Here is a 27,271-nt window from a genome sequence, read left to right as displayed (position 1 = left end):
AAAGGAGCCCCGCGCGGCCCCCGGAGCCATTCGAGGCAGCCTTTGGCTTAGAACGTGCCTGGTAAATGCGCCCCACTGCACTCCCGCGCACAGAGCTGTGCGTGCTCACTTGTTTAGGAAAGGAGACTCTCAGGAGGCAGAATGTGCAGCACACAACAAATAAACAATTGACGAGACCTTTCTCTAAAGTAGGAAGCCGGCTGGAGACCAGGTAGAGGCTGTGTTACTTGGAATTGTTAGTCACAGCTGGAAAAATAATTGTGTTTCATTGTCTCTGCAGAGAAATAACCCACTCATTGTGTCTCTCTCTCTCTCTCTCTCTCTCTCTCTCTCTCTCTCTCTCTCTCTCTCTCTCTCTCTCTCTCTCTCTCTCTCTCTCTCTCTCTCTCCCCTCCCCCCACCCTCTGGCTTTTTTTTCTCTTTCTACATAAGGATGTGACAATTCTTGTACAATGCAGACGTGAGAAAGTATTCTGCTAATTTGTCGCTTGGCAATCTAAAGCTAGCTGCATCCACTTCAACCACTACAAGGTTTCCAAGTCTTCTTACTTGTTACAAAGTAGGACATGTTTTATTACACTCACACACACAGCCCTCCTGGACCAATATAAATATTTCAGAAAGGAGTGTAGTTTGATGTAACAATGTGACATAAATCCTCAGTCAAAACCCAAAACAAAACAAAACAATATGATAATCAACACTAGCAACAATCAGTTGCAGCAAAACAGAACTGATGCCAAGCATACCTGGTATCTGGGGACAAATAATTTTGTGTTTAACTGGATTAAATAAATCTACTTTATACTTTCAGTTCAGGGAGAAATTTTATAGCCTGCCTTAAAGATCCTTGTAATGATATGGAAAATGGAGGTTGCATTTTTGGATGGGTTTTCAGCTTTACTCCAGTGCTTTCAGTTAATTGTGCAATATCACCTGGTTGAAAGATTTCCCTAAGGCGCCAACACTAAGGTTTTAACAGTGACTTGAGATATGTGGGGGGGAAAATGCAGGTGACGAAATGTGGAGAACAGTAAACCTATAAAGAATAGATATGATAGTAACAGAGTAAGACTGCTTCAGTCACACCAAGTAATATACACTTAATTTAAAAACATGCAATCAATTGAAGGAACAATTGATACCATGACACCAAATTTTGTGTCCCACATTAAAGGACAAATAAAAAAGCATAAATAGCATAAATGTAAAATTGAAAAACAATGAGATTTTAGTTAATCTCACCCAATAAAAGCTTACTACTATCTTTTATCTATATATCTGCAACTTAAAGTCTTTGAAAGATTTATCTGGTTTGCCACCAAAATGCATTTGGAAGCAAAACCTAAGCAGAACTAACAAGACTTTTTTCAGTCTCAATCCTTTTGTAACAATTAACATATGAATACTAATGATAGGAAAAATGTCCGCAATGTCATTAGGAAATGATGCTCCATGTAAGATATATCGGATTTACGTAATATATATCAGATGTCTGAAAAGTTCAGCATTTTACAACAACTGATCTCAAGACTTAGAATAAGAGACTTTAGATTTCTTTTAGATAAAAAGTGTACTAAAATTGCTGTAAAAAAAAAAAGGATAAAATGTTGGTTAAACTAATTAAACCAAAAGCATTATTCTTCAGTTGTGAAAAATCCTGTGTCAACTTCATCTCTGGAAACAAAATGTAGACTACAATTTTAAAAGAATGCTATATGTCCCCACTTTTTAACAATGTTCCTAGTGTGTGTTAGACAATAGATAGCTATCTTTTGAATGGATAGATGAATGAATGAAATGTTATGAGGCATCATTTTAAAAAAGTGTGTTAATTTATCCAAATTCCAAGGTGCCTTCTGTTTCCAAACAATATTTTTTTTGCTTGGGGTTTAATAGCCATTGCTCAAATTATCCATGAGTAAAACATTGTGTTTTTGGCTCTCTCAGTGGCCTTGTTCATGAAGACTCGATGTACATACATCTCCTAGTCCATTTTTCACAATTACTCCAGTTTTCACAGGTCTACAATTCTTTCTTTTTCTTTTTTTCTTTCTTTTTTTTTTTTTGCCAGTCCTGGGGCTTGAACTTTGGGCCTGAGCACAGTCCTTTCTCTGTATATGTGGTAGCAAGGAATCAAACCCAGGGCTTCATGCGTGCTAGGCAATCACTTTACAACTAGGCACATTCCTAACCCCAGCACAGGTCTGCATTTCTAAGGACAGTTTCTGTAATATCTTCAGGAAAAAGGAATCTCCTCCTCTATGTACTCAAGGCTACTGAAGTCACATTCCAAAATGAATCTTGTGATACAAATGACATATAAGCACTAGCTGGAGATCTGGGACCACTCTACCCCCATCCCTCATCTACCATCAGTGTTCTCAATACATAGCATTTTACAAGATGGAAACATGAATATGTCAGAGAAGGAAAGTTAAGGTTGTGCTTGAAAATATGTGAAGTGAAAATCAACCATGGTCAAGAGGAAGATGAATTGCATATTTATCTAGAAACTGCACTCTAGACTGCAAATGAACATAACAGGGTAAGAAGTTCATTCCAAAACTTTTTCTTTCTTTCTTTTTTTTTCTTTCTTTTTTTTTTTTTGCCAGTTCTGGAGCTTGAACTCAAGACCTGGGCACTGTCGCTGAGTTTTTCAAGGCTAGCATTCTACAACTTGAGCCACAGCACCACTTCTGACCTTTTCTGTGTATGTGGTACTGAGGAATTGAACCTAGGGCTTTGTGCATGCCAGGCAAGCACTGTGCCATAGACCACAGTCCTTCCCCAAAGCATCTTCTTCTTATGAATCTCAGTGTTCTAATAATTCAAGAAAAGACTTGCTTTATAAACCAATCAAGAATCATCTAACATAGGGAAGGGGGGAACCAAGATGAGGGGTGGGGGGGGAGGGAAATGAGGACCAAGACATGAGAAAGGGTATCAATGTTTGTGCAATGCACCTTCTATTTGGTGAACATAATGTAACCCTTTTATTAATTGCAATAAAAATATATGAAAAGAAAGTATGGTCTAACAGTGGCACTAGCAAAAAGTAAAAAATGCTCACTTGAAAAATCCTCCTGGTATTAAATTCAGATGTTGTTGAAGTTTTTCCAAAGTGAGATAAAACTTTAAAAATGTTAGATTTTCTTTTTAATGTTAAGCTCCAAGCTCGAACTATATATCACTAAGTACAATTGAATTGTCTCTATAAGATAGATGCTAAGCTGGCAATAGTAGCTGGCACACACCTAAAATCCAAGCAACTCAGGAGGCTGAGATCTGAGTATTGTGGTTCAAATCCAGTCCAAGCAAGTAAGTAAGCCTGTGAGATTCTTATCTCCACTTAATCAGCAAGGAGCCAGAAGTGGAGCTGTGGCTCAAGTGGCAGAGTGGTATCTTTGAGCATAAAAGCTAAAGGACAAGGTCCAGGCCCTGACATTAAGCCCCAGAATTAGGACACCTGCACATAAAAGACAAATGATAATTTCATCAAATTGATCCTTAAGAATACTACATCAGACCTAAATGAAGCATAGGCCTTCTTAAACTCAAACATAGAGAGCTTATCTCCTGGTCAAAACAGAACAAGCTAGCAACAGAAGCAGCCTTTTAACTAACCCCTCCAGAAAATATTAGTAATGCGCTCTCTCAAAAACAATTGTACTATGGGGTACACATCTCCAATCCAGAAATATATGAGGCATAGGTAGAAAGGATACAGTCCCAGCAAAAAATTCCAAGATCCTAACTGAATGATAACTTTAAAAAATAAGAAGTCCTTGAAGGTATGGTTCAAGTTAGTAGAGCATTTGCCTAACAAGTACAAATCCCTGATTTCAAGCCAGGAAAAATAAGAAAGTAAATAAAGATCACAGTAACACACAATAAAACTATCCTAGCTGATAAACAATATAATGTCTGAAACAAAAATTCCCATTGCTAACTTTTAAAAGGTTTTGAACAATTATTTTACACTGAGTAACTAGGACAATGAAGCTATTAAATAACTTATAAAACTGGTATATTTCTAGCCAAACTTCTAGAATAAAAGAGCCTGGAATCGAATCCAAAAGTGAAAAACATGCATGTGCGTGCACACACACACACAGACACACAAACGTATATATGTACACATGCATATATGTGTATATATACACTTATCACTATCACATATTTCTATAGAAATACTTTAACACTTTAAAGACGCCTTCAGATAATCAAGATTTCTGTCTCAACTGTTTGAAGAGTTCAACAAATCAAGGCATGGGAGAAGTCTTTTGTACCTGAAGAAACCATTTCTTAGTCATTTTTCCAACATCTATCTGCTAGTAAATGCTAGAAGAAAGACTTTATCTACTAGTTGCCAATCTGTTCTTCCCACCAGATCCACGCTCTTTGGAAAGGCAAATGCTGAAGCAATTAAATTGTGTGTGCATAATTTTTGTTAGTTACTTGAAAAGAGAACTGGTTACAAAAGATAAAGATGTATTCTAATAGTATAGAATGTATTAAATATCCTATGTAATGGTAATTTTCAGTGAACAATATTAATCCTACAACTCTTTCCAACTTCATTCCCACAAACAAACCTCATCTCCTTCTTGAGGTCTCATCAAGGACACTCGGTCATATTGCCTCCGTATCAAAGCCCAGAGCGCATCTAGACGACCCTATAAAGAAATGAGATTCATGAGTTTCCAGGGAGTGACTTCAACTTCGACTTTAACGAAAGGAACAAGTTTAAACACATTAAAAACTTGCTCTTAGTCTGAAAACTATAAAATGAGTGACTGGATCTATGTAGTCCACTTTGAAATTTTGGGAAGAGTGGGAAGCAGGAATTGGGAACTATAAAAGCTATAGTGTCTTTAGGGGGCTTAAGTTCAATCACACAAGTACTTTAGACAAGTACCTTAATTGGCGTGTACCACTTTGTCTGAGGAGGCTGGTGTGTGGACTTGGGCCGAGGTGGTTTTGGCCTGATGGGTTCCTCTTCTTCTTCAGGAATCGTCACCACAGCATTCTTGGCCCTTTCTAGCCTTGCTCCTTCCTCAGTAGATCCTTTATCGCCCCAGCGCACCTTTCAGATCAAGAGAACACTGTCATTAGATAGAAAGGGTGCTAGAGGAATAAGCTCCTATATCTTCTGGGTTTTCTTTGTTTTACTCTGAATAAGATGGGTAGGTATACCAACTCCTAAATTCTCTTCTCCTGAGAGTTAATGAGATTTTTTTTCTTTTCTTTCCCTCCCTTCCTTCCTTCTTTTCTTCATTTCTTTCCCTTCCTTCCTTCCTTTTTCTTCCTCTTTCTTTCTTTCTTCCTTTCTTTCAGGGTGCTATCCCTGAGCTATTTTGCTAACAGGTAGAATTCTACCACTTGAGACAACTATATTTCTGCCTTTCTTTCTTTCTTTCTTTCTTTCTTTCTTTCTTTCTTTCTTTCTTTCTTTCTTTCTTTCTTTCTTTCTTTCTTTTCCAGTGGGGCTTGCACTCAAGGCCTGACCACTGTCCTTGGGCTTTCTCAAGGCTAGAGCTCTACCACTTGAGCCACAACACCACTTCCGGCTTTTTCTATGTATGTGTACCGAGGAATTGAACCTGGGTCTTCATGCATGTTAGGCAAGCATTATACCACTAGGCCAAACTCCTGGCCCCTGTTTTGGCTTATCTGACAATGCGTTGGAGACAGGAGTCTCATGGACTTTTCTGCCCAGCTAGCTTCAATCCATAATCCTCAGATCTCGGTCCTCCACCTTCCTACTACTGCCACCAGAAGGAAAGTAAAAGGCAGTCTTAGAAAACTCAGGGTCATTGCCAAACATGGCAGAGATAAGTGAAGCTCTAAGAAGATATATTAAAAAAATCTTCCCAGGGTCTACTAACACATATTAATGATTTATATAAAGGAAAAAATTAGAACCTTACAACCACTTCAATGACTTCATTTGGCAGACAGAGATACAGACGACTACTGTTCATAGAAAACTTCTTTTTTTTTCTTTTGCATCCTGGAGTTTGAACTCAGGGCCTGAGCACTGTCCTTGGGCTTTCTCAAGGCTACAACTCTACCACTTGAGCCACAGCACCACTTCCAGATTTTCATAGAAAAACTATACTTAGTTGTTTTGGGGGTTTTTTGGGGTTTTTTGCCAGTCCTGGGCTTGAGCTCAGGGTCTGAGCACTGTCCTTGGACTTTCTCAAGGCTAGAGCTCTACCATTTGAGCCTCAGCACCACTTCTGGCTTTTTTATATGTATGTGGTACCAAGGAATCGAACCCGGGTTTTCGTGCATGCTAGGCAAGCACTCTACCACTAGGCCAAACTCCCAGTGTTTTTTTGTTTGTTTGTTTTTTAATAAGACTTACCTAGATTTTTTTTTTAAAAAATCTCTTTTTAACTACAATTTTAGAATGAGCTTTCAATTTCAAGTGGACCCCGTTGGGTCATGAAAATGTATCTGTATATTTCAGTGTGATCAATGATACTAGAATGTTCTTTATGAGGTTGTTAAAAATGTTTTAAACATCATTAAACCTTTAAAGCTTGACAGTTGGCTTTCTTTCCAGAAAAAAAAGAACCTCTTTCAAATCACATTGTCTTCACCTAGATAAACTAACATTTATAAAATCTTTAGACATTCCTAAATCACAATCTCTGAAATTCAGGACACGTTATTCCCAGTTTCAGAGTTGTAATTTTAAGGAGACAGAGCAAAAACCAGAACAAAAGAGGATATAGACAGTAAAATAAACACAAGTGTCCTAAGTTAGGGAAGTAATTTAAAATAGAAATGTAAGTAGATAAAATTTAGAACCTTTCAGAAATAACAGATTTTACCATCCGCGGGTCTCCAGGCTCTCAATTGTGTGATGCCATAAATAATATGGGAAGTACATTTATTTCCAACTATAACTGGCATCATTTTCTGACTAAAAAAATATTAAGGATGCTAGCTGAACTCAAGTTTGACCCAATATGACTTATCTAGGGTCTGTAATTGTGAATACAGTTGCTGAGGGTTAATTAAATAAATTTATTAGCTTTAGATAGTGAAAGAACTGATTCATTATCACAGATAATACCACCAAAGATTCACACTTAATATCACCATCTAATACTTTATTGAAATTTCCTGTAACTCTTAAAAGCAATCATGTACATTTCAATATGTAAATTATGTTTTAACTTGATCATACTGATTTACTTTGAAAGGACAAAAGAATAATAAGATGGATTGCGTAAGGAAACCTTAATAGGACTTATACATCTAGCTTTTTATCCTGGAAAAAACAGTAACTGTAAGCTTGATAGCTAAATTCTTCCAACTTCCCTTGGCTTCCAGTATTAACAATTGAGATTCCATAATTTCTAGAACATATTTGGATGCCATAAAGGAGCAATTTCAGAATACAAAAAAGAAACAAAAACAGTTTTACCAGGATTTGGCAAAACCACATATTTGAAGCTGTTAAGGTACTGGATTAGCTGCACTAACAGCAGTTATTAACATCAGCTCAGTTCCAGCTTTCTGCAAAATCCCATTACCATAGTACTTAGATGAATATTTAATTTAAAAAGGAGTAGGAGAGAAAATTCCAGGTAAAAAATCTGTAATCCTAAACATAACCTCAATTATGAACATTTGTTCTGTAATTCAGATGATCTCATAATTTCTACAATTTATTTGACAACTTATTTCTCCAATTTATTTCTTTGACGGGAAATACTCCATCACTTTGAACAACTATGCTTTAACAGAAATTTAAGTTTTGGACGTTTTCCTTTCTAAGTTCATGTAAACATGAGCTTTATTTTTTTTAAAAAGCATAATGCTATTTAATTCTCGGTTCCATCTTTACGCACATTTTATATGCATATTTTATATTCCCCATTTGAAACTTCTGCATTTGCTTTGTCATTTTCTGCTCAGTCTCAATTCTCAGTCTTAATGGAATACCTCGTGAAATATGACCCAAATCATACCAAAAAGATCCATATACATTGAAAGTTAGCTCAATTCTTTTCACAGATTATCTTGAGCTGAAAAAGGAGGGGCATGCAACATAATTTCACATATTAGAAAGCAGTAACCTTTGTAAGTTGAATTACAACTACTTAGGAATATGCATATGCTCTTTTTATTTTGTCAGCCTAAACAGATTATTTAAGTCTAGGAACTTCCCCCAAAGACTCACAAGTTAAAGGCTTGGTCCTGAACTGGTGATAAGGAGCAGTGGAACATGTAAGGGGTGAACTTAGCAGGAGGTCTTAGGTTATTGGGAATGCCATCAAAGGGGACAGGTCTCCCATTTTTCTTTCCAACAGCCATGAGGTAAGCAGCCTGTTCTACCATGCACTCCTGTCAGATGTTCAACTTCACCACAGGTCACAGTAGCAACACAGTCTAGGCTGGTAATTTAGAACCTCTGAAACAATGAGCTAAGATAGACCTTGGTGTTTGTTATGGTAGTGGAAGGCCATGGGGTTCTTTTCACTCTGGATCCTTTCAGGGGCTCCTGTGAATAATTCCCTTTTAGAAAAAGATCTCAACACTTGAGCCCTGGAATATTGGACTAATGAAAAGTCTAATATCAGTCACAGCATCTTCATCAAGGACATTATCCAATTAAGATTCACAAGCTAATACATCCTTAACTCATTTAATTTGGTATGGTAGTGTGTGGATTTGAACGTTGATTCAATTTATTATGAGCACATATAATCCCTGTTCATTTTCAAGCAAATTATGACAAGATAGGAAATATATATGACATACTGAAAATTATTCCATTCAGAAACGCGTGCTCACATTTTTAAGGATGCCTTTCAAATTTTTTACCCTAATGTACTTTTTACACACATACATTGGATCATCTTTTGATATGTGCTCATAATAATTTTCCTAATTTGTTATGTTTGTCATATAGGCAGAAACATCTGCTCCATTCTTGCTCTGGTTTTCCACACTGAGAGTAATGCAACATAGGCAGAGAGGACAATAAGATCTAGTCTGATTATGTCCTTTTCAACTGCTGAGATTCACAACTCCCAACAATGGGAACACAAAATACAGTTTCTTCTCCGAAAACTATCTTCAGTTCTAGCAACTGCCTTTTATTGGCAATGAAAACTTCTCTGCACAAGATGTTCTGAAAATATTCAAAAGATATTCAGTAAAAAAAAAACGTGCAAGCTCCTAATAATACACAAATATGATGAAAAAATGAGAAACACTGTCATATGACTAAAACAAGTCCTTTGGTAGTTCTGAAGAGGAGAATCTTCCCACGGGAATCTGAATTTTATTGAAATGTACAAACTGAAAATAGCCAAGCTTGTGAAGCTGTTAAATTATTGATTTTTTGCTGGAAGAAACAGAATGAAGAGAATGTGAAAGTTGGACACACACAGTGTTGGTAAAACACACCAACTCATCTTGAAATGAAATAAAGCTAAAGGATAATAGGAAAGGAGAAACTACAGATATCTGTCTTCAATCAGAAAGCCCCAAGTGTCAATGACAAAATTTCTCAGTTTGCTCCTTGGCATGAGTGGCTGACTTGCCCAAACTTTTGTAAGGAAGCCATTGCTGACAATTATTGGTTATTATTAATTCATCTATGCCTTGAAAAATATTTCATGGAGATAGAAAACTTCATTGATCTGTAAGGTATAATATTCAAACTCTACACTTTAAACATTTTGGAAAGTTCATTGCCTTCTATAAATGGCAATAAATAATTAGAGTAGTTTATAAGTAATAACTAAAATCTGTTTGTTTTAAATGTGTTTCCTCTATTTGTGGTAAAGACTTATTCATGCTCATGAATAGTATTTTCTAATTATGTAACTAATTTTAAAAGAAAACTATTGTTGCAACATTTAAGAAGCTGTCTTCTTCAAAGATCGCAATCCATGTAGTAAGGTTTTCCTACATAGTAAGAAAAATCCTAGCTTTATTTTTGTCCTTCAGAATTCAATAATTGCATCAAAGCTGTTCTTTGATCTCACAAAACTGGTTCTTGAATAGTTTTTTTTTAATTTATTCACAATGGTCTGGATTTTTTGTATACTGGTTATGATTGTCTCCATGGTAGCTCTAATCTTGTTTATTTCAGTCTCCTCTCTCCTTTTTTTGATTGATCTTGCCAGGGGTAAGTCAATTTTGTTGTCTCTTTCAAAAAAACAGCTTTCTTCTTTATTAATTTTATGTATAGAAGATTTTATTTCAATCTCAGATATTTCAGGTTTTATATTGCTATTTCTGAAGTATTTTTAAATACTTCAAATGATTTCATAGAAATGTATCCAGAAAAGACTCAATGATGAGAAAAAATGTATGATGTTTTAATATTGAATTGTGAAAAGCATAATTTTCATGGCTTAAAATCTTGGTAATACATATTACAGACTTGCAGTTTCTATTTCCTTTGAGGATACCAACCTCCATTCTTTTAATTCCACCAACCCCTCGACCACCATAATAGGAAGCATCTACTGTTGGCCATTTCTTGTTGGGTAGAGGATCTTCTTCTTCTTCCTATGGAAATATAATTGCATAATAGGTTTAAGTTTTAAAAATATTATTCTTAGAGTTAGATTCTTGTTGGCCTTGCAAGCATTCCTTAGTAATAGCATTATTCTGGAAAATGTGAACATTATAAAGGGAATACAAGTGTACATTACATTTACCCATCCATATATAAACCTCAAGTTCTACAAGGTATGAAACATCCCTTCCTTCCTCAAATTTTAGGTATTTCCCATCATCACCCCTATGTCACCAGATCTTACTTTTTTTGCCAGTTCTGGCTTGAGCTCAAGGCCTGAGCACTGTCCTTGGCTTTCTCAAGGCTAAGGCTGTACCACTTGAGCAACAGAACTACTTCCAGCTCTTTTCTATGGATGTGGTGCCAAGGAATCAAATCTGGGCCTTTGTGTATGCTAGGCAAACACTCTATCAGTAGGCCAAACTCCCAGCTCCAGAACTTACTCTTTAACTGTGAACTTCATTGTTTATTCCAAATATATTCATTGCCTCATGTTTAAAAAGATAAAGCATTTGCATTGTATTATTTTTGTCAATGATGGGGCTTGAACTCAGGTCCTGCGCACTGTCTCTAAGCTTTTGTACTCAAATCTAGTGCTGTACCACTTCGAGCCACATAGCAGCTTCCAGTTTTCTGGTGGTTAATGGGAGATAAGAATTTCACAGACTTTTCTTCATGGGCTGGATTCAGTGATCCTCAGATTTCAGCCTAATAGGTAACTAAGATTACAGGCATGAGTCACTGGGGCCTGAGTTTAAGATAGCATTTTAACAGTCATTTAAAGCAATGTGTGTGTGCGTGCACGCATATGTGTATGTGTGTGTGCGCGCGCACACATATTACAATATATATGAAAGTTTAAACTCAAATTTGTAGTGAAAGCATAACAAGTGGAGAGGATAAAATTCACAATACTAATACATTCCTTATTTTATGTGACCAATATGATTTTCACTGACAGATTAATATAGAAAGAATACTTTCTCTGATGAAAGTAATAACATCTTTAAGAGATTTTAGATCTTCTAACTTTTTCAAAAGAAATTCCATTACGACTACTAACACCATATTATAAAATGCATATTAAATCTGTGTTGAATTTTTGAGCCTGATAGCCAATCTATGTCTACGAAAGTATGAAAGACCCATTCCTCTAGCAGATGAAAGAAAATTAGTAAAAAATAATAGCTGTCATCAATGAAAACCTCAATGCTTAGGTATAGTTTTTAATAAGAAATGGAACTGATAATATCTGAGAATGATGCCCATGTACAGAAAAAGAAGACGACATATATCACTTTTTTTTTTCCAGTCCTGGGCTTGAGCTCAGGGCCTGAGCACTGTCCTTGGACTTCTCAAGGCTAGAGCTCTACCACTTGAGCCTCAGCACCACTTCCGGCTTTTTTCTATGTATGTGGTACCAAGGAATCGAACCTGGGTCTTTGTGCATGCTAGACAAGCACTTTAATCACTAGGCCAAACTCCTGGCCCCAGACGCATATCACTTTACTAAGGATTCATTTACCTCTTTTGGTGCAGGAGGTGGTGGAGGAGGAGGATCCTTGATAACCTGTCCAAATAAATAAAGAAATTAAATATAAAAAGTTTCATGCATAGAGATGAAATAGACTAAAGAAGTATAACAATATTTTTACTAGAAAAATACTATGATGTCCCTCAGTGAAACCTGCCTTATAGTAGTTCTCTCTTTTGAATCTGGGCTCATCCCTAGCTAGTGTCAACCACTTAAATGAAGGAAAAATCGTGCCACATGACTCTTGAGGTTAAGTGCAGAGAAATGTTTCTGCTTTTCCTGATACCCTGGGGACTCTCATTTTGTCAGAACTACCCTAATACCATCAAGCTATAAAGAAATCCATGATAACTTTGAGGACATAAATCATTGCTTTCAGCTACTTTTAACAAATCAACTTTTTACGCAAGATTCCTTTCCTGTAAACTACTTTTCATGACTTTGTATGTATTCTTCATGTGAAAGGAATGGAGTCTGTGGTCTAATTTGAAATGATAACCCTGGAATATTTAGTCTTTTGCTTCATTATGACAGAAAGTATCTAATATCAATGGCTTCTGAAAATTCAGGTATAAAATTGCCATTTCTACTCTATCAAGGATTTGCTATTCCTTACTGTTAATTAGAAAATCTCTATTTTCAAAGATTATTTGAAAATAGCCTTTCCAGATAAGATGGCATGATATTTTCATCATATTATTTGGGATGAAGAAGTAGATGAGAGTATAGGATAAAAAAGACCAACAGTAACTTGACAGTTATTGAATATGAATGAAAATAGAAAGATTTGTTGCATTAGCATCTTTGTAAAGCATGAAATTTTTGATAATGAATGAAAGGATTTCAAATGTTAATTTTATTGGTGTTTGGAGAACTGGCCCACAATATTTTCTGTGTGTGTGTGTGTGTGTGTGTGTGTGTGTGTGTGTGTATTTCAACTCTCAAATCTGTGTGTGTGTTTATATATATATATATATTTATTTATTTATTTCAACTCTGAAATCTGAGTGTAGATCCAAACCTCAGAAAAATACACAGAAAATTACTACAGCTGTCTGAATATAACTGGACAATAATTGTATTCGACTGAATCACCTACAAGAGCATTATTTATTTCTATTTGTCTTATTTAATTCAATTTTACTCTATCAATAAACATCTATTCTAGTTCTTCCTATAATTGAAAGATGCAAAATCTATGATTTCTTAACATTTATTTGAGAGATAAGTACCAGTGGAGGATTAAGATTTAAAATAACATTATACACAAAAAATCTATGATAATCAAACTACAGCTTCTTTCTTTCATTATTATCAATAGTATTATTATCAACTGTATGTGTAAAACAAGCCATGAAAACCAGATCTGTCAGCAAGGTCAAATCAACCAGTCATTTGTATTTATAAATGAACTCTCCTCAGCTTCTCAGTTTCAAGTAGGCTTTTCGTTCCAAAGACTACTGTGTAACCTCACAATGTTAGTATCTATAATCCTTTTACTTCTAAATGACATCACCAATTTATTTATATATCTAACAGATTCCTTGATCTCTCCCTCTCCATTTTTCTCCGTTCCTATATCTTTCACTCTCTTCTCCCTTTTTCTACTGTCCTCCTTCCTGGCTCTCTCCTCAGCATTTTCCCTCCCTTTCTTTTCTATCCGCTCTCCATTTTCTCCATCTCTTCCATGAATTCCCCACTTCCTCAAATAGTTAAGAGTACTACTGATATACAGCTTCCTTGGCATTTATCAGAGTTCATATTTTTATCTAGCTCAAAAAAAAAAAACCAAAATAAACTCCATGAGAACAATTTTCTGTATTTCTTGTTTCTCACTGCATTTTTGGTATGTAGTTGATTATCCAATACAAATTAGACTTGCAAGGAAGTAAAGCAGACATTAAAAAGGGAAGTAGGCAGAGAGAAAACATGAGGAGACAAGAAGAGGAGGGAAAGAGGATGGAGGAAGTAATGGAAATCTGAAAAGGGACGGACAGGAAAAGGAAAAAGGATCCTTCCTATTTCATTTCCACCATCAATTCAGGGTTCTCAGGAGCCTAAAAGTGTTGAAAATAACACTTTGAAACTCTTCCAAGGCACACAATATACTGAAAATTTCCCACCAAATACACACACGCACACATGCGTGCGCACGCACACACACACACACACACACACACACACACACAATTTTTCATCCAAAGAAGACAAATTCCATCTAAGTAATGGTGGCTCATGCCTGTAATCCTAGTTACTGTAATCCTAGCTGAGGTGTGGAGATTATAGTCCAAGCTAGCCTGGGCATAAAAGTCTTCATGAGACTTTTATCTCCAATTAACCACTCAAAAAACTGGAAGTGGTGCTGTAGGCCAAGTGCTTGTCTTGAGCACAAAGAAGCTCTAGGACAATAACCAGACTCTGAGTTCAAGCCCCACAACTGACAAAAAGAGGAAAATGAAGATACACTCATATTCTAGAGTGCCACAATGATTACCATATTTCTGTTTCATTTATCTGCTTGGAAACTAAAAGTATCACTCATTTCTCATGAAATAACTCTGAGTTATTTGTTCACCTGTTCTGTTCTTGTTTTTTTGTTTTTGTTTTTTGTAGTCAGTCATGGGGCTTGAACTCTGGGCCTGAGCGCTGACCCTGAGCTCGTTAGCTCAAGGCTATCACCCTACCCCTTGAGCCACAGAGCCACTGTCAGTTTTCTGGTGGTTAATTGGAGACAAGAATCTCACAGACTTTAGTGCCCGGGCTGGCTTTGAACCATGATCCTCAGATCTCAGCCTCCTGAGTACCTAGGATTACAGGCGTGAGCTACCATACAAGCAGTTCTGTTTCTTTAGTATGTATTCAGCTAATAAATATCTGAAATGGGAGGACTGATACATATGCTCATATTTATGGACATATGGACCAGTCCCATTTTAAGAAATCCTAGAGTTTGGTCTTCTTATAATACATGATCAAACTTGTGCTTTCTGAAACCTTATATGAGTAAATGCTTGATCTGTTGTAAACTGAAAGTGATTTTGAAGTTCTAGAAAGTATAGTTTTTTAAATTGTTAATAATGAAAACAAAGCCCTTAAAGTTCTATCAGTCCCAAAACCCAATTAATAAATTCAAGACACAACCGTCATACAACCACTAAGCTAGAGCTAAAGGCACAGCATTATTTACAACTGTCCTTCATCAGCATTGCTCCATGAGAGACATTCAGTTTTTTTCTTATTTCATAATAACCCTGTGCACTTACTATGCTTACCTTCATTTTAAATAGAAAGAACAAAGATTCTAATTTCAATAATTATCCAAATACAAAGAAAATATATGGATTCAGGTCCATCAACCTCAAAACTCTGAGCTCAACTTATGCCATATGACATTCCTTTAAAATAAATATTTAGACTGCCAGATTTTTTGAGCAGTTGTTACTTACTTGGATAAATGAGATAATTCCTAAGTGACAGAAAATCCAAGTTTTTAAAGCATGTGATAAGTATGTAAGACTTTATTGTTATTATGGATGAAAAAAAAAGTGTTCACTATAATGCCCAACATCACTCACCTAGAAATTTGGGTTGAGAAAATAAAATGGTTTCCTTATGAGCTTTCAACATGCCTCTTCTCTCTATTCTAACATACCAACCTCATAAATAACAAGAGAGGGTGAAAATAATCCAGGGCCAAATGGCTCCAAATCCAAAAATGGAAAAAAAAAAATCTGTGCTATACTAACATTCCTACATTTCAGCAAAACTAGTTCAATAGAAAAGGAAAGGAAAGCTTACTGTTGTCCAAATACATTAAAAATAACAGTCATGAGAATCCCATTCTTATATTAAATAGTGCAAGAACACATTTATTTCAGAAAAGGATGTATTCATATGCACCATATTTTATGAGAATTTGCAGATTTTAAAAGGCATAATATTGCCTACTTGCCAGGGGTTTTTTTTTTTTTCCAACTTAGCATCCTTCAGCTCTGTATTGAAAATTCTGGAAACTACTTTCACCACTTTCTGAACCATATGCAGAGTTTGATTCTTCTCCAATTTTTTTATTTGTTATTATCATCATCAGAGAGGATTACATCTCATCTCCTTAGCTGCTAGAATGAAGATTTCAGTTTGGAGAAAAGCCGATTCCTTCTTTTCAAAAAAAAAAAAAAAAAAAAGTAAAAAGTTAGCTGCTTGAGGCACCAGTCCTTTTGATCTGCTCATTAACACTTTTCAAATGTTCAAGTGATATGGGCCTTCTTTGCGCTAGAAAATGTCAGCACTGGGGCCTGCAGCCAGCTTGATGTGATCATATGTTCCGATATTCAGAAAAAAGTGAAAAGAGCTGTCAACATTGAACTGCTTTGGAATAAAAAAAAAGAAGATACAGTACAGTAATTGTAAATCAAGTAGTATTTCATAAACAAGTCTTGTTCTTGACAAAAAAGAATTGTCCAATTCATCAGCGGTATCTGCTAAGTGTCTACGAGCCTTTAGACAATAGAGAAAAACAATTTGCTGCTTACAAGAGTTTTTAAAATATATATGTCTTCCTTTTATTGTCCTTTTTCTTTTAATAAGATCACAGAACTAGAATAGTCCCTTTTGAAGTTTGTAAACTCAAATTTTATTGTACTAATACTCGGGAAGCCTATCTTTTACGAATTCCACAACGTAACATGTTTTCAGCATCCAGACCAAAATAGGTCCAAGTTATCTTATCCTTGTCCTTCCCTTTTGGCAAACTCACCAATGCTCAGTGAATGTTACTTTGCAGAAAATAAGTCAATGACCAGAACTTTAGGCACAATTGCAATGCAAAATGCCAAATGTAGCCTGGGAAGAATGGTGTGAGAGGGTGTCGTGCCAACAGTTGAATTAAGATATTGTGTCAGAGCAAATAAACCAAGACAAGGAAGAATTTGATACCCTGGTTCATAAATGACGCTCTTCTGGAAAAAATCACCATGGAAGCAATGTATGCAAACATCCAAACAGTATATTTCAATGAGGTAGCCAAACATAAATCATTTCAGTTAATGGTGCAGGAGAGCATATTAAAATTAAATTACTGCTGTTTTATTGTGCATTCAAAAAATATCAGGCTGCTCTGAAAGTAACTTAATAAAGGCACCAGGAGCCCTCCTCAACAATAAAAAACAAGTGCAATATACAAGTGTCATTCCCGTTTAGAAAGAACAGCAGAGCTGTTGCTGAATATTAAGATGAGTCTAGACTACCTCATCATGAAGCTCAACTTACAAATTGGCCTTTAAAAACAAATCTTTGTGACTGTTGTTCTTAATGTACTATGTGAAGTTATTTCTTTTCTTTTTTTTCCCCTTCTGGTTTATCTCATGTTGTTACTGTATCTGACTTTGTTATCACGTATATTGTATATATGTTTATTTTCTTATCTAAAATAGGGATGGGAAGGGGAAAAACAAAGATGATCGGAAAGAGGTAGGGGAAGGGAAAGTAGGAAAAAGAAATGGGAAGATGCATCAGTGTTCAAGAAGTCATGTATCCATTATCTGACGAAAGTAACTGTAACCCCTCTATACATCACCCCAACAATTAAAAAACATAAATTTAAATGGTTTTCTAAACTAAGATCCATAAGATTATTTTTGTAATGTCCTACATGTACTGAAGAATTGTGAACTTGTAATCCTCTGAGACTGGAGAAGTTTGAGCAAGGACCCTGGGGCAAACTGAACATTTGTCATTTTTAGCATACCAGAGTTTTGCCAATCTCTAACAGTCATGACCACTACAGAAAGCCATTGTTTCCCATTGTTTGCATCTGTAATGTGGTGTCATATTTTCTTATGCCAAAGGATTCATCTCTAGCAAGATCATTTCTACTATTCTGATGAGTGAAACAAACCAACCAAAATCTCAACATACCTCTGCTAAATAATAATGAAAAACTACATTTCTGATATCACATTCATAATTCAGTGCATAATTCGTTTTTTATAACTCTCTTCTTTTTAATCTGAAAAGAAAAGGAACGTAACTACTGATATTTCGTCAACAGAAAAGCAGTCATTGATGCTGAATGTGAAGATGTTCAATAAATTGGACACAAATTATTACATGGATGGCAATAAATGGTATTACATTAAAAATAAGAAACTTAGCCAAGTGCTAGTGGCTCCCAGCTATAATCCTAGCTGCTCAGAAAGTTGAGATCTGAAGGTTGTGCTACATGAAGTTATTTCTTTTCTCTTTCAGGTTTTTTTTGCCTTCCATTTATCCCCTGTAGTCACTGCTTTTCATTCTGGTATCCTGTGTCTCTGATATACATTTCTCTGATTTGGGGAAGGGAAGGGAAATAGCAAAATAATGAGACAAAGGACAAAGGGTGAACCAATACAAGAGGATACTCATGAGACAATGTGCTCAAAAAGAACTTTACAACTTTGGAGAAGGGAGATTCCAGGCAGGGAAGGAATGTGGGAGAAAATGAGGGAGGGGACAACAATGTTCAACAAGTAATGTACTCTCTACCTTACCTATGTAACTATAACCCTCTGTATATCACCTTTGCAACAAAATTAAATTAAATTTAAAAGCTAGCAGGCTTTACCTCATAGGGTTCTTCATACAATGCAAACCATCTTTTATGCTAGGTCTTAGCAGAACACTTCCCAAAGGAAGTAAAATAACATCACACACACACACACACACACACACACACACACACACACACATACACACACACACACACTTCATCTGAGATGCTCCTTATTCACTGCCACGTATTTATCCATAGTTCAGGACGCAGGCATATTCTCAGAGCTCTCTGAAATGCTCCTTTTGTGTTCTTACTGTTCTTTTTATATTCTGGTATCGGGCACTTTTGACTTTTCTGTACTGAATAGCTCACATTTGTTTCCATATTAAATGTCAATTTCCACATCATCCCTTGGGCGTTTTTTCTCTTGGTTTTAGCATATTAACAGGTACCTACTAGAGACCAAAAGCTAAATGTAAAATGTTGCCTCTATCTTCTCTTTGGTTTTAAACATAATTTGAAAAATATTTGCTATTATTCCTTCATAACTACCTATCCTATCATACCTTCATACTAACGACTAGCTGCTTGTTATTCTGTATTTCTAATTATAAGATAAAGGCATCTCTCTCTCACTGGCTATTAAAGAAAGAGATTTTGTAAGCATTCCTATTTTATCTATGGACTGAAAGCTTTCTGATACATTATCATTCAAATAAAGGAACTTCTCTATTCCTTGCACGAATACAACTCCATGATTTATAGACAGCTAAATCTCAGGGTTAGAAACATCTAGTCTCACTATCTAATGTTTATGTCTCTTCTATAATATCCAAAACAATAATTGATCCCAAATAATAGTCAAAACCTGTATTTTCATAAACCAAACAACCTTTGAAACTTACTTCAATTTCAATGTATCTTTATAAAAATAGCTGTACACTTTGATACTTTTGTGCTATGTGGTCAATAGTAAATGAAGTCAGAATTCCTCCATGGTTAAATGTAAATTAAGAACCAAGGAAAACAAATCACATTAGGCATCTTCTTTTTTTATTTTAAGACTATCCACTCTAAAGTAGTCATCTCTAGAACAATAAAGATTACAACAGGAAACTGAGCACTCACTGCTAGGGCAGGAAACTGATTAGATCAGCAAAGAGACTCTCCTTGAGTTAATTCTATGCTTCCTCAAGGGCCAATTGCTCTGAGTTAAAGAATTGTAAAGTTGCCTCATGAAAGGAGACTAAGGTAAAATTCATAATAAATGCAAGGGTAATACAAAATACTGCTGAAATTGCAATTAAACTGAAATTAATCAGTAAAGATGAAGGGGGAAAATGGAGAAAGGAAATCAAATAAGATCAGGCAAAGCACTGCTATAATATGCAGAATATAAAGTTCTACATAATGTGCTTATATTAAAGGGAACATTTTCATGCAGTAGGTATGTTTTGCAAAAGGCCTGGTTTGAGATAACCTTTTCTATACAACCTGAATTATCTAAATTGGATGAGCTGAAATATGCTAACATATCTTAATTTACTACCCTGTGATAGACAGAGTAATGCCTCCAGAAAGAGGTCTATCTCTTAATTCCCTGCTATTGTGAATAGATTACCTTGCAGGGCAAAAAGGGATTTTGTAGATGTGATTAAGATTAAAAACCTGGAGTTGGGAGATGATCCTGGATTATCCAAGTGGGTCTGACCTAATCCAGGGCTCTTTAACAATTGGATGGTCTTTTCCTGCTAGGTTCAGAGTCAGAGGGAGATGTGACCACAGATGAGCCATCCAGGAGATGCAATGCTACTGGCTTTAAAGATGGAGAAAGAAGGATGGCCACAAGGCAGGAAATGTGGATGGCCTCTTGAAGATGGAAAGATGAGGAAGTTGACACTGCCTTAGAGCTTTAGAAAAAGCTACATCCCTGTTGTCCTTTCAGTCCTTTCCGTGAAGTCTAGTGAGACCCATGTCAGAGCTGTGGTTACACACATTAGATAATATACTTCTGCTACTTTACACCACCAAACATGGGACAACTGAGAACTGATATCAGCCCATATTCTTTCACCAGACTATACATAAACCTGAAATAAATGACACAAATGGAAACTCTGAACCAAAAATAATGATTTAACAAGATACCCTAACATCAGCATTGCTCAGATCTAAAATGCTTTTCAGAGACAAAGCAGACTCTGAAATAGGTGATCCCTTGAAGAGAAAATGAAACATGAAGTAAATATTTAGAATGAAAACAATGGCATATAATCCAATGAGAAACAATCCTTAATTCCATTGAATTCTCCTTATGTTTGAGTAGATACAATTATACTCCACTTCCATACATTTCTCCCACATGTGTGACATTAACAAACTCTGAAATAGATGAATGCTTATAACAGACATTCTCTAAACATTTTTAAGAATTTATTACAGCAATGAAATAATTAAAATTCTAGTTGCTAATTGAAATTTGCTATTGGAAACTGCATAGGATCATATATACTTTCTATTTATTGTTTCTTATTTACTTTGCTGTCTTTATTACTTATTTATGTTAGTGATTTTTTAAAAAATAACATAAAAAGAATTACAAATACTTCTTACTCACCACCTTGCAGCAAAGAGGCCAAAACCACCACATCAAACCAATGCCCAGGAGTAACAACAACACCAGAATAGCAATGAGGGCTGCGATCCCATTAGACTATAGTAGACAAGAGAAAACAAACTCTCAGCAAGGCTTAGGACAAAAATTTGGCATGAATATTATTATAAATAACCACTAGAAAATAATAAAGATAGCATCAGAATGTCAAACCACATTTTAGCAAGTTTTATCACCTCAAATCATTTAAGTTCTATAAATTCCTTTCTACTATACTTAACATATATATGTGTGTGTGTGTGTGTATACATATATATATATATATATATATATACACTGGTCAGGCTAAAATAGGAAATAATAAATATTAAATTTCCCCAAATGCTATAGACTTTTAAATAATGTCTTTTTTTAATGTAGGAAAGTGCAGAGAAAAAAAATCACAATTTGGAGTTACACGCTGGTTTTATAGGGATTTTTTTTTAATGTCTAAGTGAGGCATACTTTGGTTCAAGCAGTCTGATATGGCTGGACACCAGAGGTCCTACCTATAGCCCTATACTCAGGAGGCTGAGCTCTGAGGATTGCAGTTTGAAGCCAGTCCTGACAGGAAAGTCCATAAAACTCTCATTTCCAGCCTTCTTGTACACCAACAATACACAAACAGAAGGCCAAATCAAGAAAATGATCCCATTCACAATAGCCCCCAAAAGAATAAAATACTTAGGAATATACTTAACCAAAGATGTAAAGGAATTATTCAATGAAAACTATAAAAGCCTAATGAAAGAAATTAAAGAGGACACTAGGAAATGGAAAGACATCCCATGCTCATGGCTAAGGAGAACCAAAATAGTGAAAATGGCTATACTGCCAAAATTGATATACAAATTCAATGCAATCCCCATCAAAATCCCAAAGACATTCTTTACAGAAATAGAAGATATAATACAAAAATTCATATGGAACAAGAAAAGACCTAGAATAGCCAAAACAATTCTAGGCAAAAAGAGCAATTTTGGTGGTATTACAATACCAGATTTCAAACTCTACTATAGAGCCATAATAACAAAAACTGCTTGGTACTGGCACAAAAACAGACCAGAAGATCAGTGGAACAGAATAGAAGATCCAGAAATAGAACCACATACCTATAGGCAACTTGTATTTGACAAAGGAGTTAAAGATATACAGTGGAACAAACACAGTCTATTCAATTATTGGTGCTAGCAAAACTGGGCAGCCACATGCAGAAAACTAAAAATTGACCCTAGCCTTTCGCCCTGCACATGCATTAACTCAAAGTGGATCCAAGACCTCAACATCAGACTGGAAACCATGAAACTGCTACATGATAAAGTAGGAGAGACACTGGAACTCACAGGCACAGGCAAAAGATTCCTGAACATAATCCCAGAGTCACAACAGATTGGAGAGAGACTCGATAAATGGGACTACCTAAAAATAAAAAGTTTCTGTACTGATAAAAACATAGTTGCAAAAGTAGAGAGACAGCCAACCAACTGGGAAAAGATATTCACCAACAATACATCTGACAAATGCTTAATATCCAGTGCCTACAGGGAACTCAAGAAACTAATCCCCTGACAACCCAATAAACCATTCACTAAATGGGCAAGGGAACTAAAGAGAGACTTATCAGAAGAAGAGATTAAAATGGCAGAAAAGCATATGAGAAAACGTTCATCATCTATGGTCATAAAGGAAACACAAAAACAACCCTAAGATACCACGTTACCCCAACAAGAATGGCCAAGATTTTGAACTCAGACAATGACAGTTGCTGGCGGGGTTGTGGAGAAAAAGGAACCCTACTACACTGCTGGTGGGAATGTAGTCTAGTTCAGCCACTCTGGAAAGCAGTGTGGAGGTTCCTTAAAGAACTGAAAATAGACCTTCCCTACGATCTGGCCATACCACTTCTGGGTACCTACCCTGAACATCATGACTCAAGATATTATAAGGATACCTGCTCAGCTATGTTCATCTCTGCACTATTCACAATAGCCAGGTGATGGAAACAATCCAGATGCCCTACTGCAGATGAATGGATACAGAAAATGTGGTATATATACACAATTGAATTCTACATAGCCAACAGACAAGATAAAATAATGGCATTCACAGGGAAGTGGATGAATCTAGAGTGAATCATGTTGAGTGAGACAAGTCAAGACCTAAGGATCAAAAGGTGCATGGTATCTTTAATATGTGGCTATTAAATACAAAGAGTACAAGAGCGAGGACTCAATAACTGCATACCCAAAGCTATGGACATGGTAATGGAAATATAAACATAACTATATAGACATAAAAACCTATGACTCTAGGGCTGGGAGTTTGGCCTAGTGGTTATAGTGCTTGCCTAGCCTGCACGAAGACCCAGGTTCGATTCCTTGGTACCACATATATAGAAAAAGCCAGAAGTGGTGCTGAGGCTCAAGTGGTAGAGTTGTAGCCTTGAGAAAGTCCAAGGACAGTGCTTAGGCCCTGAGCTCAAGCCCAGGACTGGCAAAAAAAAAAAACCTATGACTCTATAGACATAATGTTTTATTTCATAAATTAATGTGTTTCTATGACATACAAACCCTTAGCCTAATTGTGATTAAGTTCTAAATACTAAGTCCCAGTGATTGTAAATAGAGATTCCTTCCTTGAACACTTGTATGTTAAACTTGTCATTTAAAATATGATGTAAAAATCAACGTTAATAAATTCTTTAAAAAAAACTCATTTCCAATTAGCGCCTGTGCACACATGCACAGAGATCATGTGCATTCTACATCACACAGCCATTATGATAGAGCATGCATCCTATGACATTTCTTCCCCATTATCAAGGTCAAGTATGTGCCCTGAAATACAAGAACCTACTAACAATATAATATTTCATTGCTAAACTCTGTAAGCTTTCTAATCTGAAACATGCACCTCTAAGAACTGAGTATATCAGCAATACCCCAGTAACATTCCCATTCAGCCCAGCACTCATTAAAATAAATGTTCATTCTTTGTGCATTACAAGTATGAAAAAGACTGGTAAAATATTATTTCCCTTTTTCTTAGAACTTAGCATTCTATGTTCACAAATAAGGGCAGGTAACCATAGACAACAAATCTGATAAAAGTTTAGTTGTTGTCTTGTACTTCTGTGCATGAAAGGAACAGGAAATTGCCATGAACAGGCAATTCATAAAAATTGTGCTGACACTTGGAATATAAAGTAGAAAGGCTGGTACCTTGTACCTATTAGTGATAGGTACTAAAAATTATTGGTTTCCCTTCAATATAAAAGGGCTCTATAAGTAAAACAGACAAACCACAAGGTACCTCATGATGAAAATATACATTTATTATGGTAATATTATCATCTTTTATGATTCCAAAAACAGTCCCAAAAAATTGAAAGTGTTACCTACACATGTAGTCTTTACTTATATTTAAGTCAAGTGTGATGGAAAATAGGACTGGAGGAAGATGATAATTTAAGTCTACAGTATCCAGCTTTAGCTCAGTTAATTGGACACCCAATACATTTTCTTTGTTTTGGATATCAGGGCCATTATCAGAAAACAGAAAGTCACCAAAGGGAAATCACTTCATTGTTCATAGAACTTCATAAACAAATTAAGAAAAGGTCAAACACATGAGCTTCAGGCCTGTGATCTGATATCATACTACAAACAAATCTAAAGAGGAAGAAGAGTTAGGAGATAAGTAAAATAATATCCAGGTCTGCATCATGGGAAGAAACTACAGGCTTTTCACTTCTCCTCAGGACATAGCTCAGCTCAAAAAAACCCCAATTCAACATGTGATTGTTAGTTTTTGTTTAGCAAAATTGAATAAATGTGATTGAAAAGCCGTAAGCATATTTTCCTCATCCAGAAAATATCTGATGAGCCTCACGCTAGAAGATCTTCACACAGTCCACAAGCTAGAGAGGTAAACTTTAAACAAACAGTGAAGAGAATGAAAGAAGACCAAGAGAACACTTGAAATGGGGAACTAAACTAGCTTAGGGTTCTGGGAGGAAATGGTTGAGAAACTGTAAAAACAGAAAGATTGTACCCCCAAATTAGTGGTTCCTGTAATACAAGAAAAACTACTGTGGTTGTAGCAGAGAGTTACAGAGAACTGAGTGACACCTGGGAAAACAGAGAAAAAGAAATCATGATGCCGCAGTTTGGCCTAGTGGTAGAGTGCTTCCCTAACATACACAAAAACCTAGGTTTGATTCCTCGGTACCACATACAAAGAAAAAGCTGGAAGTGGTGCTGTGGCTCAAGTGGTAGAGCTCTAGCATTGAGAAAGCCCAAGGACAATGCTCAGGCCCTGAGTTCAAACCCCAGGACTGGTTAAAAAAAAAAGTTTCGACCTGCTGCAATTCATTAAAAGAAATGGCCACGGATTGGATAGACCATCATTTGTTGAATGATCTTCTAACTGGCCATTTGGTGTATTATTTCTTCCCAAAAGAAAATATTTCTGTAGCCAGGTTCTAGCTGATGTTTATAATTCTAGCTATGCAGGAGACTAAGATCTGAGGATCCTGGTTTGATGCTAGCCTGCAGAAAAGTCCCAGAAATTCTTGTTTTCAGATACCCTGCAAAAACCTGAAGTGGGAGCACTGCTCAAGTGGTGAATACCAGCCTTGAGCCAAAAAGTGAGAGCTCAAAACCCCAGTTCAAGACCCACTATAGGTACCAAAAAAAAGACAGCGAGTGCCATTTGTGCAAGTCTACACAGTCTGTGAAAACTTGGGTATAATAGTTAACTAAATTCAGTCAGAGACAACATTTCACATGTCAGTCAAGGCTTTAAAGCCTAAACTGTTTGAAGGCTGCTATGAGACAGAGCAGAACCTTGAGCTTTAATAAGTAGAAAACACTTATTTTCTAGTCATAGAAATATGTTAAGTTGTTGAACTTCATCAGCACCTAATTGCTTTTTCTTTATTAACAGTAAGTTAGAATAACTCAAAATCTTGACTCTGCCATGTAGAACTGAAAATTTAAGCTAAACGAATCAGAATTATAAAAATAAATCAAGCTCACTACTATGACTATAAAATAACTATAAAGAAAGAGAAATACCTCAAAATTTCAAACTGCATGAATAATAATTTGGTATCTATTTACCAAATAATCATAGTAATGACATTGCAATAAAATAGACATACAAATGGAAATTGGTCTCCAAAATTTGTTGCCAGGAATGTAGTGATAGAGAACTGAAAACAACAAAAACAAAAACAAACTAGTCACAAAATACATGACAATTTAATTCACTGGATTGTTGTAGAATATTTCTGACACCTGTACTAGATAAATAAGTTTATTATCTGGTTTTAGATGGTAGATACACCAAATATGTCGTTATAGACATATTTGGATTCAAGACTCAATACTAGCATGTACTAGGTTTTAAAACAGGGAAAATAACAGAACCTTCAGTGTCCAGACGCCAAGCAAACCATTCTCCCAGGAACAAGAAGAGCTCAAGGCAATAGATACTCTTTCCATCGATCCATACATCCACCCAAGGGTTTGGTCAATTCAATAGACAAACATCTTTGAGCATCCTTGAATAGTGTGCACTGTGTACGAAAGATTGAGGGTGTCTCTGCCCTTGAAACTCCTTGGGAATGCCTGAGAGCTTCTCTAAAAAGTCAAGGCTGTCCTTGCATTCTCCCTGGAGTCTTCCTTCATCTTTTCTATTTGCTAAATGTTCTGGTTTTCCATTCCTTGTTTTAGCTTACTCACTTTTTCTACTGGCCCAAGCTAACCCTACTTTTTACCTTGGTTTAATTAATCTTTGTATTCTAAGGTGTTCTTATTTTTTAAGTATTTTATTAGTAATCTTTAAGTAATGGACAAAGGCATTGTGTTAAAGTAGTCAAAACTAATAAAATCAAGTTTCTTTCTGACTATAGATAATCTTTAAAAAAAAATCTGCCTTACAAAACTTGTTCCCTTCACAGCACTGGAGGAAAATCAATACCAAACTTTAGAC

General features: G+C 35.9%; 1 protein-coding gene across 1 annotated transcript in view; it reads right to left on the bottom strand.

Moving 5' to 3' along the window:
• The window catches only part of Antxr2 (ANTXR cell adhesion molecule 2), a 116,833-nt gene that overhangs the window by 43,002 nt on the left and 46,560 nt on the right, over positions 1–27,271 (bottom strand). The window contains exons 12-16 of the mRNA XM_090343359.1: positions 21,239–21,334; positions 12,084–12,128; positions 10,453–10,548; positions 4,922–5,089; positions 4,599–4,679 (exon numbers count right to left, since the gene is read on the bottom strand). Of these exons, the coding sequence (XP_090199485.1) occupies positions 4,599–4,679; positions 4,922–5,089; positions 10,453–10,548; positions 12,084–12,128; positions 21,239–21,334 (486 nt within the window). The remainder of the gene's footprint in view (positions 1–4,598; positions 4,680–4,921; positions 5,090–10,452; positions 10,549–12,083; positions 12,129–21,238; positions 21,335–27,271) is intronic.

Source organism: Megascapheus bottae, chromosome 13 (genome assembly GCF_031878675.1).
Source record: "Megascapheus bottae isolate mThoBot1 chromosome 13, mThoBot2.hap1, whole genome shotgun sequence".
In the NCBI taxonomy this organism is placed as follows: Eukaryota; Metazoa; Chordata; class Mammalia; order Rodentia; family Geomyidae; genus Megascapheus; species Megascapheus bottae.
The sequence above is the reverse complement of the archived record's forward strand: the minus strand, read 5'-3'. Positions and strand labels throughout refer to the sequence as shown.